The sequence below is a fragment of the Spodoptera frugiperda genome, chromosome 11 (assembly GCF_023101765.2).
Source record: "Spodoptera frugiperda isolate SF20-4 chromosome 11, AGI-APGP_CSIRO_Sfru_2.0, whole genome shotgun sequence".
In the NCBI taxonomy this organism is placed as follows: Eukaryota; Metazoa; Arthropoda; class Insecta; order Lepidoptera; family Noctuidae; genus Spodoptera; species Spodoptera frugiperda.
In genome coordinates this window covers 6,098,789-6,111,461 of record NC_064222.1, presented here as the reverse complement: position 1 = coordinate 6,111,461, position 12,673 = coordinate 6,098,789, and the positions used below count along the sequence as shown (strand labels likewise).

Here is a 12,673-nt window from a genome sequence, read left to right as displayed (position 1 = left end):
GGTTTTATAAAATGTCTGGTTAAAAATCTATTAGTCTAACTGTCGGATATTTTATGTACCTACATATCTTCTATTCTCTATACAAAACGTAATCCGTTAATGTGAAATATGCCCTGCAAATCATCATCATCATCATCAGGCTATAAGTGACCGTTGCTGACCAAGGCCCTCTTCTCACACGGAAAAGGTTTAAGCATTAATCACCACGCTTGCTCAATGCGGGTTAGCGATTTCAAACTTATAATTTGAAATCATAAGCCCAAGTTTCCTCGCGATGTTTTTTCTTCACCGTTTGTCAGTGGTGTCTAAATAATCTTAGAAATTACGTAACTAGGCAAAAGTCACCACCAGGCCACCATGACATTAACCCTACACCCTACCAAAACCTATGAGATATTGATGCCAAAAAGTATCTTTGCTACTACATCTATACATATAATAAAATCGTAGAAAAGTGCTGTCTGTACATTGAAAATAAAAATAAAAAAAATAGCAGGGGTTATTGTTATGTCGATGTCGAACCCAAAAATGTAATTAACTTTTTTTGTCTGTTTGTCTGTTTGTCTGTTTGTCTGTTTGTCTGTTTGTCTGTTTGTCTGTTTGTCTGTTTGTCTGTTTGTCTGTTCGTCTGTGCGCGCTAATCTCAGAAACGGCTGATCCGAGTTGGATGCGGTTTTCACGAATATATTGTGGGATGCTTAAATTTACATTTAGTGTTTGTTTCATGTCAATCGGTTCATAAATAAAAAAGTTATGTCAAATTAAAGAATCACGTCGAACATTCTATGCTTATACCATTAATCTCCGCAACTATTTGACGGATTTGGTTGAAATTTGGTACAGATATAGTTTAGAACCTTAGAAAGGACATAGATATATTTTTATTTCAAAAATCAAAAAATAAAAATAAGAAATAATTATTTATAAATAATTCTATGTCGATCGTTACACGACTTCGGTTCATGTTATTGTTTTAATTCATCGAAAAAAAGTAAATAAATAGTAAAAAGGTATGAAAAAAATAATATCAATATAATTAAACTTTTAGTACAAAGAAAATGCTCTAACGGAGTATAGATAATTCTATGTCGATCGTTACACGACTTCGGTTCATGTTATTGTTTTAATTCATCGAAAAAAGTAAATAAATAGTAAAAAGGTATGAAAAAAATAATATCAATATAATTAAACTTTTAGTACAAAGAAAATGCCCGAACGGAGTATAAATAAATAATCCAAGTTGTCTTTCGATTTCGGATCGAAATAGATCGCGCTATGGTTTCGTTACATTCATTTGGTTGGGTATCGGCCGAGCGCTTCGGTACTATCGTAGAAAAAGTGTATTATCAGTCGTATGATTTGTCTGTAGTGGTCCTGCTGTTTCGTATATTCTAAATTGGTTTCGTTGTATTTGTCAATTAATAAGTTTATTTGTTGGGTTTTCCTGGTTTTTTTGGTAACATTTAACGTAGGTTTAGTTTGATATCGATTATTAGTAGTTACTGTAGTTAGTTTTTTTAATAAAATTGTAAGTCTAATTTTTTTTTAATTAGATTAGATTTAAGTCGTTTCTTTTAAATTATTTAGTTTAAGCTTGGTTATTATAGCATAGAGGATAGGTTGTAATATAGTTTCATTTTTAATTGTTATAAATTCGTAATTCGTAGCTTTCTTTAGTTTTAAGTTAGTTTAAGTCCGTTTTTAAACTATTTTTTCAATGCCCTAAGTGAGTATACATCTATTAAATTCAAACGCAGAGCTCATTATGTTGATTTTTGAAGAGTTCCCTGGAATATCTTCCACATCTCATTTTTGAAGAGATCCCGCGAGATCGGGAACTATGTGGTTAAAACCAAAAATTTGCCGGAAGTCACTATTCCACGCGAACGAAGTCGCGGGCAAAAGCTAGTTTTTAATAACATTACTTGCTTCACAAAAAGTTTACAATTTTCCTTCATACTGTGTGTCATAAAACTAAAAACACGACCATTCTAAGGAAACATTATAACGTTATAAAATAACTGTGACAAGTTTTAAACGCTTTTGTAACAAAGCAATTGTAATAATGAACGTTGAACGAAGTTTGAGGCGCGAAGTTGCATTTAATCGCTTTATACCAGAACGATTATGTTCAAATGAATTTAATGACTATGTAGGATGATGTTGTAATAGTTTGGATTCATTTTGGGTATTACTTGGTTGGTAGGGAATTTGGAAAATTAATTTTGAGGTTTGAAAGTTTCAAAAACGTTTACCGTCGTCTCTTCGGTTTGCAATAAGTATTTTTATGGGGTATTGAGGCAAACTACAGCTTGCAAATCACCCGCTAACAAAATTGTGTAGCTCCATTTATGAACACCAGCAATACCAGAGAAGTTGCTAGTACATTTTGAGAAGGAGATTGGTAGTCTCTGATAACCTCTGTCATAAAATGAAACATAACGCAAGCACTTTGTAAGCTGTTGGTTGCTCTAATATAAAATAAATAACTATCGTGAGACATCACAAATTAACTAAAAATCACTCTGTGACTCGAAACTAGTAGAGCTTTTCTCCATTAACAATACGTGAGTAAACCGTGATTTTTAGTTGATAAAATAAATAAAGAAATATTTCTTCAAACATAAAGATCAATTCCAATTCCCTCATGCATGATACGATCTGCCGTAGCACTGTTGTATTTTTATACCTCCAAATGTGTTCTCTAATAAGAAAATCGTTCATCCGATCGAAGCAACCGTTATAAAAAGTTAGATAAGGTTATTATTTTGATATCATTGACAACAATTTCCTTTACAAGTCTTTGAACAACGCTTAGTGAGTTCAGAAAGTTGTAATCAAAAGCTAACGTCGCGTCGAGAACAATTTTATTGCCTTTATTTCTGTACCGGTGAAACGATTGAGGCAAATGTTTATGTGGTTTATTTACAAGGGTATTGTAATATATTTTTGCTTCTTTATTGACAAACACCGATGTTTTGTTAAAAGTCTCTTAAAACTGCCTCATTGGTCACACATCATACATCAACAGCCTATTAAGTGGCTAAAGCTGACCAGAGGTTTCTTCTCGCACGGAGAAGGTTTGAACATTAATCACCATACTTGCTCAATGCCTCATTTGTCGTGTGATCGTAAACCTGATTACTGTAGTCAAAAGTTTCAGGTTTGTTTCCTTGGTCGAGTAAAGTAAAGTAATACTAGTTGTTTTCAGTTGTATTAATATAACAAACAGCATAAAAAATGCTAAACACCAACTTTGTCCGAAAAAGATTAAAGTACTCACTCGACTCGAACAGTAGAGCTATAATATACGTTGTATGACAACATTATTGGTTACTTCACATTACAATACATAATACTATAAACTGTTTCCAAAATTATCAAACTTACCCAGTAATACCGAAACCGTTGACCTGCATCTTTTCGTAGAACCATGTTTTTTCTGATTCTGAGAAGCAAGCTCCGACGAACACACCGGTCTTTGTGTCACGAAGCTCCTTTGGGTTCACACCTGTAGACAAAATATATTGTTTTATAAAAGAAAATGTGCTAGTAAACGAAGTTCGGAAAATTCCATTATAAGAAAATTCCTTGAATACGCTTACTATCAAAATATCACAATTTATTATCCAAAAAGATAGTCAAATTAAATTTAAATTTATTAATCTGCTACGTTTAAAAGTAATATCGACAATCGCGTCAAACAAAAAATAAATAAATAAATCAAAAACCAAAATCTCTATATAAAAATCTGTTTGGCTGGACCGATTTGGCAAATTTTGGTCTAAAATTAAAGTCCAAGGAATGAAGTTTGCCGGGCCAGCTAGCCATCAATAATATATTCCTAGAAACTATTTCATAGAGCAAAGTATAAACATCTTTATATATATAATTCTTCTGTACGTGTGTATGTCACTGAACTCCTCTTAAACGACTAGACGGATTTTGATGAAACTTTTTGTGTGTGTTCATGAGGATCTGAGAATAGTTTAGATTCACAATTTTGTCCGCTGGACAAAGTTTTTTTTAATTAACTTTTAATTTATTAGTAGTTGTTGATTTTGGAATGTTTTACATTGGATCCAACAGACGGAGCTACCATCGCAGTGTCAAATATTATGACGTTAGATATTGTCACATTTGAATAATAATTTTCATCAAAAAGGTCCAGAATGTTTTAGCTTACTAAAAAAATATTTTCAAATTAAAGCCGTGTAGACAGGACAACGTGTGTCGGGTCCGCTAGTATTTCTTTAAAATAGAATATCTTATGCTAGTATACGAGTAGGTTGATTATACCATGCTACCAATGTTTAAAAACAATTTTTCAAAAAGAAATGTAGCTCTAGATGAAATCTAACTTCACTACGAGTACTACATTGAGTTGGACAAAGCAGCTCTCGTGAAAGCACTGGAAGATAGGAGTGGCTCTATTCATAACTCAACTTCAAAAACTAGATTAATGAAATGTTGATTAATATTGCGGAAACCTACAGAGTATGGTGGGGGATAAAAGTGTAGCAGACAAATTTTAAAAGATTTTATTACTGAAGGAATGGTACGTACGTTTTAGAAGGTTTTAAAAATAAAATCAGTATAATATTTTTTATGGTATAAGCCGGTAATCGCAATTACACAACAAAACACAACGTAAGTGTTGTTTGACGTCGGTTTTCTGTGAGGACGTGGTATCACTCCGGTCGAGCCGGCTCTCCCACAATTAATAGCGTAGTTTAAAATCTAAGTAGGCTGGAGATTCGGTACCGTGCTAATGCCATAGGTAGAAGCCTAAATGCCGTGACAACTATAGCGACTGATCATGAAGATGATTATAATTAACCCAAAACCAAGTACACAATCTCACCAACTACAATAAAATACAAATAATCATATACTAAAACGAGCAATGGCACCTCTACCTATCTCTTCAACAGTAAAAAGCGTGACATTGACGTACAGTGACCAACACACATTATATTGTATTTATATCTACCTCTACACATCCTTTATCTTTTATACAACATCTTTCCAAATCAACAACACGATTTTTTCGATATTTTTTTTCCACAAATAAACATATTTTGTTTTGTCCTAATCTTAACAAAAGACGGTAAAAACTTTCCGTGTGTCAGTTCTTGTAAATTTTCCATCAGAAGGATTATCGAATGCCTCAGAACATTTCGTACTAATGCTTATCCTGGGATTATTTTTTATCTTTGAATTATTCACGAGCACTGTCATGATATAATAATCTATTTACGCCGTGTTATTATCTAAAATATTATATCAGAAATCTTGAGGTTTGGATGAGAATCTTATTATCTTGATGTAATTATCATGTACGATGATATCCCGTCAAAATCTTGTCTGTACATTGGTTGTTTGTATGTAGAATTGAGTTCATGTTATGACTCTAAAACCTACTAAAGACGTACCAAAAATCTATACATATAATAAAATCGTAGAAAAGTGCTGTCTGTACATTGAAAATAAAAATAAAAAAATAGCAGGGGTTATTGTTATGTCGATGTCGAACCCAAAAATTTAATTAACTTTTTTTTTGTCTGTTTGTCTGTTTGTCTATGCGCGCTAATCTCAGAAACGGCTCATCCGAGTTGGATGCGGTTTTCACGAATATATTGTGATATGCTTCAATTAACATTTAGTGTTTGTTTCATGTCAATCGGTTCATAAATAAAAAAGTTATGTCAAATTAAAGAATCACGTCGAACACTATTCTATGCTTATACCATTAATCTCCGCAACTATTTGACGGATTTGGTTGAAATTTGGTACAGATATAGTTTAGAACCTTAGAAAGGACATAAGATAGTTTTTATTTCAAAAATCTAAAAATAAAAATAAAAAATACATTTATTCCGGACATACAGCGCCATCAATTGTTCAATTCCGTACTTATAGTACGGAATTGAACAATGTCGGGCTGTTCCTATACTCCGTAGATAGATGGCGTTGATCGCGCAATGGTGTCATTACAATTGTTCAGTTCATGTTATTGTTTTTGTTTTAATCCATTGGAAATTTGTTTTTACAAAATAGTAAAAAGCAATGAAAAATATAATATAATACAACTTTTAGTACAAAGAAAACGCTCTAACGGAGTATAGATAATTCTATGTCGATCGTTACACGACTTCGGTTCATGTTATTGTTTTAATTCATCGAAAAAAAGTAAATAAATAGTAAAAAGGTATGAAAAAAATAATATCAATATAATTAAACTTTTAGTACAAAGAAAATGCCCGAACGGAGTATAAATAAATAATCCAAGTTGTCTTTATCCTCGATAGATGGCGTTGGGATCGAAATAGATCGCGCTATGGTTTCGTTACATTCATTTGGTTGGGTATCGGCCGAGCGCTTCGGTACTATCGTAGAAAAAGTGTATTATCAGTCGTATGATTATTTGTCTGTAGTGGTCCTGCTGATTCGTATATTCTAAATTGGTTTCGTTGTATTTGTCAATTAATAAGTTTATTTGTTGGGTTTTCCTGGTTTTCTGGTTAAACTATTTAACGTAGGTTTAGTTTGATATCGATTATTAGTAGTTACTGTAGTTAGTTTTTTAATAAAATTGTAAGTCTAATTTATTAATTAATTAGATTAGATTTAAGTCGTTTCTTTTAAATTATTTAGTTTAAGCTTGGTTATTATAGCATATAGGATAGGTTGTAATATAATTTCTTTTTTAATTGTTATAAATTCGTAATTCGTAGCTTTCTTTAGTTTTAAGTTAGTTTTCATCTTAAGTTCGGAAAGATTATAATATTTCTTTAGTTTAAGTCCGTTTTTAAACTATTTTTTCAATGCTCTAAGTGAGTATACATCTATTAAATTCAAACGCAGAGCTCATTATGTTGATTTTTGAAGAGTTCCCTGGAATATCTTCCACATCTCATTTTTGAAGAGATCCCGCGAGATCGGGAACTATGTGGTTAAAACCAAAAATTTGCCGGAAGTCACTATTCCACGCGAACGAAGTCGCGGGCAAAAGCTAGTACTTAATAAGAATTCTGTTTAATCATTACTTAAGTACTGTAATATAAAACATTGTCTGATTCAACTTAGTAGTTAGCAAAGTCTCATCTATCTTTTACGTTTCATTCAGACGGCCATTTAATTTCTTGAGTCAACATTTATTGGCGCCCAACGTGGGACACCATTCGGTGGGCGCCAATAACAATGTAGTCTAAAATTACGTAGTAAAAACCGTCGAACCTTCAATTTCTTGAACTACCCAAGAAATCTACGTGATCGAGTCCACTTTTGAAGTTTTATTATCAAATTTGAATTCTTGGAGGCTGTCGCAAAGGCAATATTGAGTTATAATTACCCTGTGGAATGGAACTTTTAATGGATGTAAAAGATAACGGCACGGTTTCTGGCGTGGTTCGAGAAATGACAGTTTTACAATTGCTTTATTGTGCCTCAGATAACAATTCTTATACGTACTTCAAAGAATTTATTTTCGATGTTGTCGAAATTTTGTTCACTATTATGCTTGAATAATAATATTTTCTTGTTTGAGTCTGTCTTTTTTGTTTGCTGATTCTTTCGTCTTATCGATAAGCGGCGGAGGGCTACGATATAATACATATTATTTTTAATGAGATATATTTAACAAAAGTGGACTTTTGTCCACAAGCAATACCTACTTCCCATTTCCTATAACTGTCCCTTCAGATCTCGGACCTTTAATAAAATAGAAAGAAATTTAATGAGCTCGTTTTAAACGCAATGTGCTATACGGTATCTGGTGTTCTGTGAAACGTATTTGTGAATGGAGGCAAAGGAAAGAACGGCAACTTGCTTTTGGCAAAAAATCGGGCTTAATTGGGACACAGAATTAATGAGATCCATGTGTTTCTTTGACATTGTATGGCTCGAGCGCCTCAAAGCAAGGGGACGTGTAGTCAGCATGTTTTCATGTTATGAGATTGGAGATAGGCTGTTTGTCCAGGTATCGTGCGAATGTATTGTGAATACTGTAAAAATGTACGGTTCGAGAACGAAGAAAGAAGTGTCTCTTTTTTTGCTTTTTGAATCTGTTAAAAAATAATGGTCCAGTTCGCGTCGTAAGTAGTTTTATATTAAACACAGTTTAAAATTTTAACTACATATCTCCAAGTTAAGTTTGTTTTTATTTATGTATATAGATACATTCACTCTTTACAGAAAACGCCTCTGATCTTTACTCATCCTAAAAATAGAACTCAGCAGCTCGTACATCACATTTGCGATTACAAGACATTACGCTCCAAGGCAGTTAGGGACCATAATTGACACTTCATTGACTCCCTTCCCTCCTATAAATAAAGAACACTCACAAGAAGTTCTCTATATTGCGTGGTCTGGTCTGCTACTTATGATTAAACTTGTAATTGGCTCGGAAAACTCCCGACAGCTAATTGAAACTAAGTTTAGACGAGATGAGTTCACAAGTAACGCGAACGAGAAGTGTTGCGCGAATTATTTGGTACAATCTGTTTTGAATCACTACGTAGGTATAATTATTTTAGCAAAACAATATTCAAGGAAGTTTGATGGCGAATTTAGATTATGAATACAAGTTTGCTGAAGGTTTTGGGACATTTGTATGTGATGATATTTGTAGTGGAATAGTTAATGTGAGATGGAATCTTCTATTAATATAGTAAGATTTATTTGAGGGGAATATCATCTAATGTGTTCTCCCGCCTTGAGACGAGACGAAATGCGTAAGACTCTTACTGATTAAAAACCACTCCGTTACTACTCCTTTTTCGAGGCGGGAGCCCCTGTAATCCAGAGTGAGACGATATAGACTGTGACTCTTACTGACTAAAAACTACCCCGTGCTTAATCCTGCTTCGAACCGGAGCCCCGGTAACCGGTTAGGCCATTCGCAGTTCCAGTAATATAGCAAGCTAAGATTCATCATCAAATGTGTTCATCTAAAAACTTCTATAAACAAAATATTGGAACTGAGTTCGTCTAAGGGTGTATTTAAATTTCTTTCTTCAATACTTTATTTACCGTATAAAATATTTAAACGATCCCATACTCGTCGCTTTAAACAGTCTCCTATATTTTCCTTGCTACGAATCTCTCAAATAACATTGGGAGTTGAGGGTGCGGTTCTAAAAGCAGCTCCCGTGACGGATTTAATTCATCCGAGTGGTTTGACTTGCTATATAGACAAATTGGCCTCATTGCCGCCAAAGAAAGGTAGCAATCGATTGAAATGCCTACATTGTGGAAAGTGGTGGCTGCGTTTACACCAAAGCAAACAAAGTAAGGATTAAAATAATGAGTTTTGATTTTAATACCCGACTGTTTTTAACCGACTTCTCAAAAGGAGGAGATTCTCAATTTAGCTGACTTGTTTTTTTCTATTTATGTACACCGATTACGTCAAGGTTTATAGACCGATTCGCGTGATTCTTTTTTTGTTCGACGCAGATTATCTGAAATTTGGTCCTATAAAAAATTGTTTCAGATTGGTTCAGTAGTTTTTATTTTATTACCATTGTAAGTACCTGAACGATGTAATTTTTACGATAGATCGTAGATTTTTATCTAATACTAGCGACCCGCCCCAGCTTCACATGGGTGCAATGGTGATATATTATGCATGTATTATACATATAAACCTTCCTCTTGAATCACTCTATCTATTAAAAAACCGCATCAAAATCCGTTGCGTAGTTTTAAAGATTTAAGATTACAAAGGGAAATAGGGACAGAAAAAGCGACTTTGTTTTATACTATGTAGTGATGTTATATCTGTATGAAACACATTTGAAAGCTGTTAAGTACAAACAAGTTATAGAATTTTGTACATTGTATTGTCGGTACCCTTATATTACTAATTGTTTGTTTGTTAAGCAAGTTGTTTGTTTTAATGCGAGAGTCACGATTTGTTTTGTTGTTTCCATATTCGAAATTAACGTCTACTTTTGTTTTACCGACTTTAACACATGTATACAGAACAAAGCGTCACGTATAATAGAAATGATGACGGGGTATGAAAATTAAAAATATATTTAGTCCGTCAGTTAGGTAATGAAAAAATATAAGACACGAATTCTTTTATTTTGTCATATAAGATAACAATATACTTAGATAAAACGAATCAAAGTTTAGGAGTGGGAGCAAATACGTCATTTCTACGCATAAAACGTACCTAGAAGTGACGTCACGCGATATTTCAAATTGATATATCTTCGAAAGTATTCGTTTCCGTAAGAAAATAAAAGATACGTGTCTAATGTTTTAAAATAATCTATAAGACGGACATTTAACTAAAAAATTTTATCTACCCTATTCTCTTAAATTTGATTACGGAAGAGTGCTCGCAACGGTGTAAGGTAAGGAATTTTGAAAGTTAACCAGAATCAATGTAACTGATTGCGAGGGTGGGAGGGATGCCAAAATGTTCCGTTTTCCATTCGACTGATCACTCCTTAGGACTCGATTCTTTAATCTTAACTTACTGTATATTGGATTTTTGAACGCAGTACCGACTAACGAATTGGTTAATAATTTTCAAATTCCATTACCGAATCGTGATTGTACCTACGTTACTTTTTCAGCTATATCTGGTTGGGGGAATATCTTTCTCTTTATTTCGTTGTATTTTCCCTTTCAATATTTCTATTTGTATAGACAATATTACGGATAGTTGGGTTTTCTATTTCCTTGACAACATAAGCTCTTTCGTTTTCTTACCGAAGATTGGTATTACAGTAAATAAAATCTATATAACAGAGAACGGCTTTGAACCATACAGTTGGACGCGGACTCGAATCTACAGAGCATTGAATGTCGATTTTCGCGTACACCTATTGTGTCGTTTTTTGAAAGAAATCTGTACGTAGTTGGTCCGTGCACGTCATAATATTTTTTAGGTTTTAAAAACAGTTGTGAATAGTTGTTGTTTTCATTTTAACATCCTTTATCTATAAAAAGTATAAAAATTCCTATCTTACTCTGTAAAATTAACTGAAAATAGCTAAACAATGAAAATTCATTTTCTCACAAATAAAAAATATACGATGTTTGTTACAATAATGCTTATATAACAAACTACATAAATTCTTTAAATATAAAAAAGAAACTGCTGAAATAAATATTAAATATCGAATCGCTAAATTTAATTATGTTACTATTGTGTCCTTTTTAAAATTTCCCACATTTATTCACATGAAAATGCTGTTTTTTATCAAGAATTTTAATGTTGGACTAATACTTTTCGTACATTTTAAATATATTATACCTGAGTTTAAACGAAAAAGAGACTTAGTGTAGGTAATCTTAGAGTTCAAATTCAACTCACCAGCATCAATGACAGCTTCATAAGCCTTTTCTAGAAGGATCCTGCACATGGGATCCATGGTGTGTGCCTGTTTGTAGTGGACACCGAAGAAGGAAGCATCAAACTTGTTGACATTGTTGATCTTGCCGGTACGCTGTGGGATCTCAGGATGGGCCAGCGTCCAACGACGAGAATCACCGGAGATTAAGTCCACCTGCGAAGAATGATTAATGATGTATAGGATCTATGTGGTCTTATCTGGTTACAGGAACCGTGCATGGCAGTTATGTTTAAGTAATCACTTGTGCACTATAGCTGGGCATTTTTTTTTGAGGGGGGAAAATCATCCAATGATTTCTCCCGCCTTGGGTGAGGCGGAAGAGAGTGTCAGACTCTTACTGACTAAAAACCACCCCGTTCCTTCTCCTGCTTTCAAGCCGGAGCCCCGGTAAACCCGCTAGGTAGTCCGCAGCTCCGGATCAGGCATCAGCCCTACTGAACTATAGCAGGGCTACCCAAACAATGGGTCGCACAAGCAAATTTCTAGTGGGCATATCTATAGAAAGGTGGATCTTTCGTTCTATATTTTATTTTTCATATTTGTAACGGTTTAATACTCTGAAGGTGGGTCCTGAGTTTGGAAACCACTGCACTGTAGTATCTCGTACCAAATACCATTTAGCGCTTGTCCATAAAGATAATAGAAAACTTTGACAGTTGTCAGTGTCATTCCCATACATTTAGTTTTCTACTCTCTCGGTAGACAATCACTCGTGTCATTTAGCTGCAGGCTAGTAGGCTACCAATAGAATAGTATCAGGATTAATAAAATCACTTGTCTAAAATGTACTGGTAGTAACGTACCTTATTAAAAAGGTTTTCCTGCAGGTGTATGACGGAGTCCGAGTCGGGGAAGTATCCCGACACGCCTGTGATGAGGACCTCGTCTCCGGGCGGAGGGTGCGACAGCCGGTGTCCCGACTGCAGCCTATCCTCAGCTATAGTTGTCGGCGCCATCTTTAAATACACAAACAATATTAGGATATTGGATTTAGAATGATATTTCTATAACTATGTCACTAAATTTTTTGTGCCATTGTGGCAATGTGACGATTTGGTTTTGACCAGTCACACAATTGTTTTCACTCCTACTGATAAATTAAGAAGTTTTTATTATGTGTTTCAGCTTACTCACGTAACTATTTGAGGAGGAACTCGACTAGTTTCAAGCCATACTATAGGCACATTCATGAATAGCATTCCGCGACACACTACGCGGCGACAGTCGAGCTACAACTCATCCAACCAGTATCATCTAGCATGACTTGAAACTAGCCGAGTTCCTCGTCAAATAGT

At 34.1% G+C, this 12,673-nt stretch overlaps 1 protein-coding gene across 1 annotated transcript in view; it reads right to left on the bottom strand.

Moving 5' to 3' along the window:
- LOC118274609 (fatty acid synthase-like) overlaps positions 1–12,673 on the bottom strand; it is a 58,740-nt gene that overhangs the window by 40,351 nt on the left and 5,716 nt on the right. Inside the window, exons 2-4 of the mRNA XM_050696926.1 lie at positions 12,182–12,334; positions 11,339–11,531; positions 3,391–3,511 (exon numbers count right to left, since the gene is read on the bottom strand). Of these exons, the coding sequence (XP_050552883.1) occupies positions 3,391–3,511; positions 11,339–11,531; positions 12,182–12,334 (467 nt within the window). The remainder of the gene's footprint in view (positions 1–3,390; positions 3,512–11,338; positions 11,532–12,181; positions 12,335–12,673) is intronic.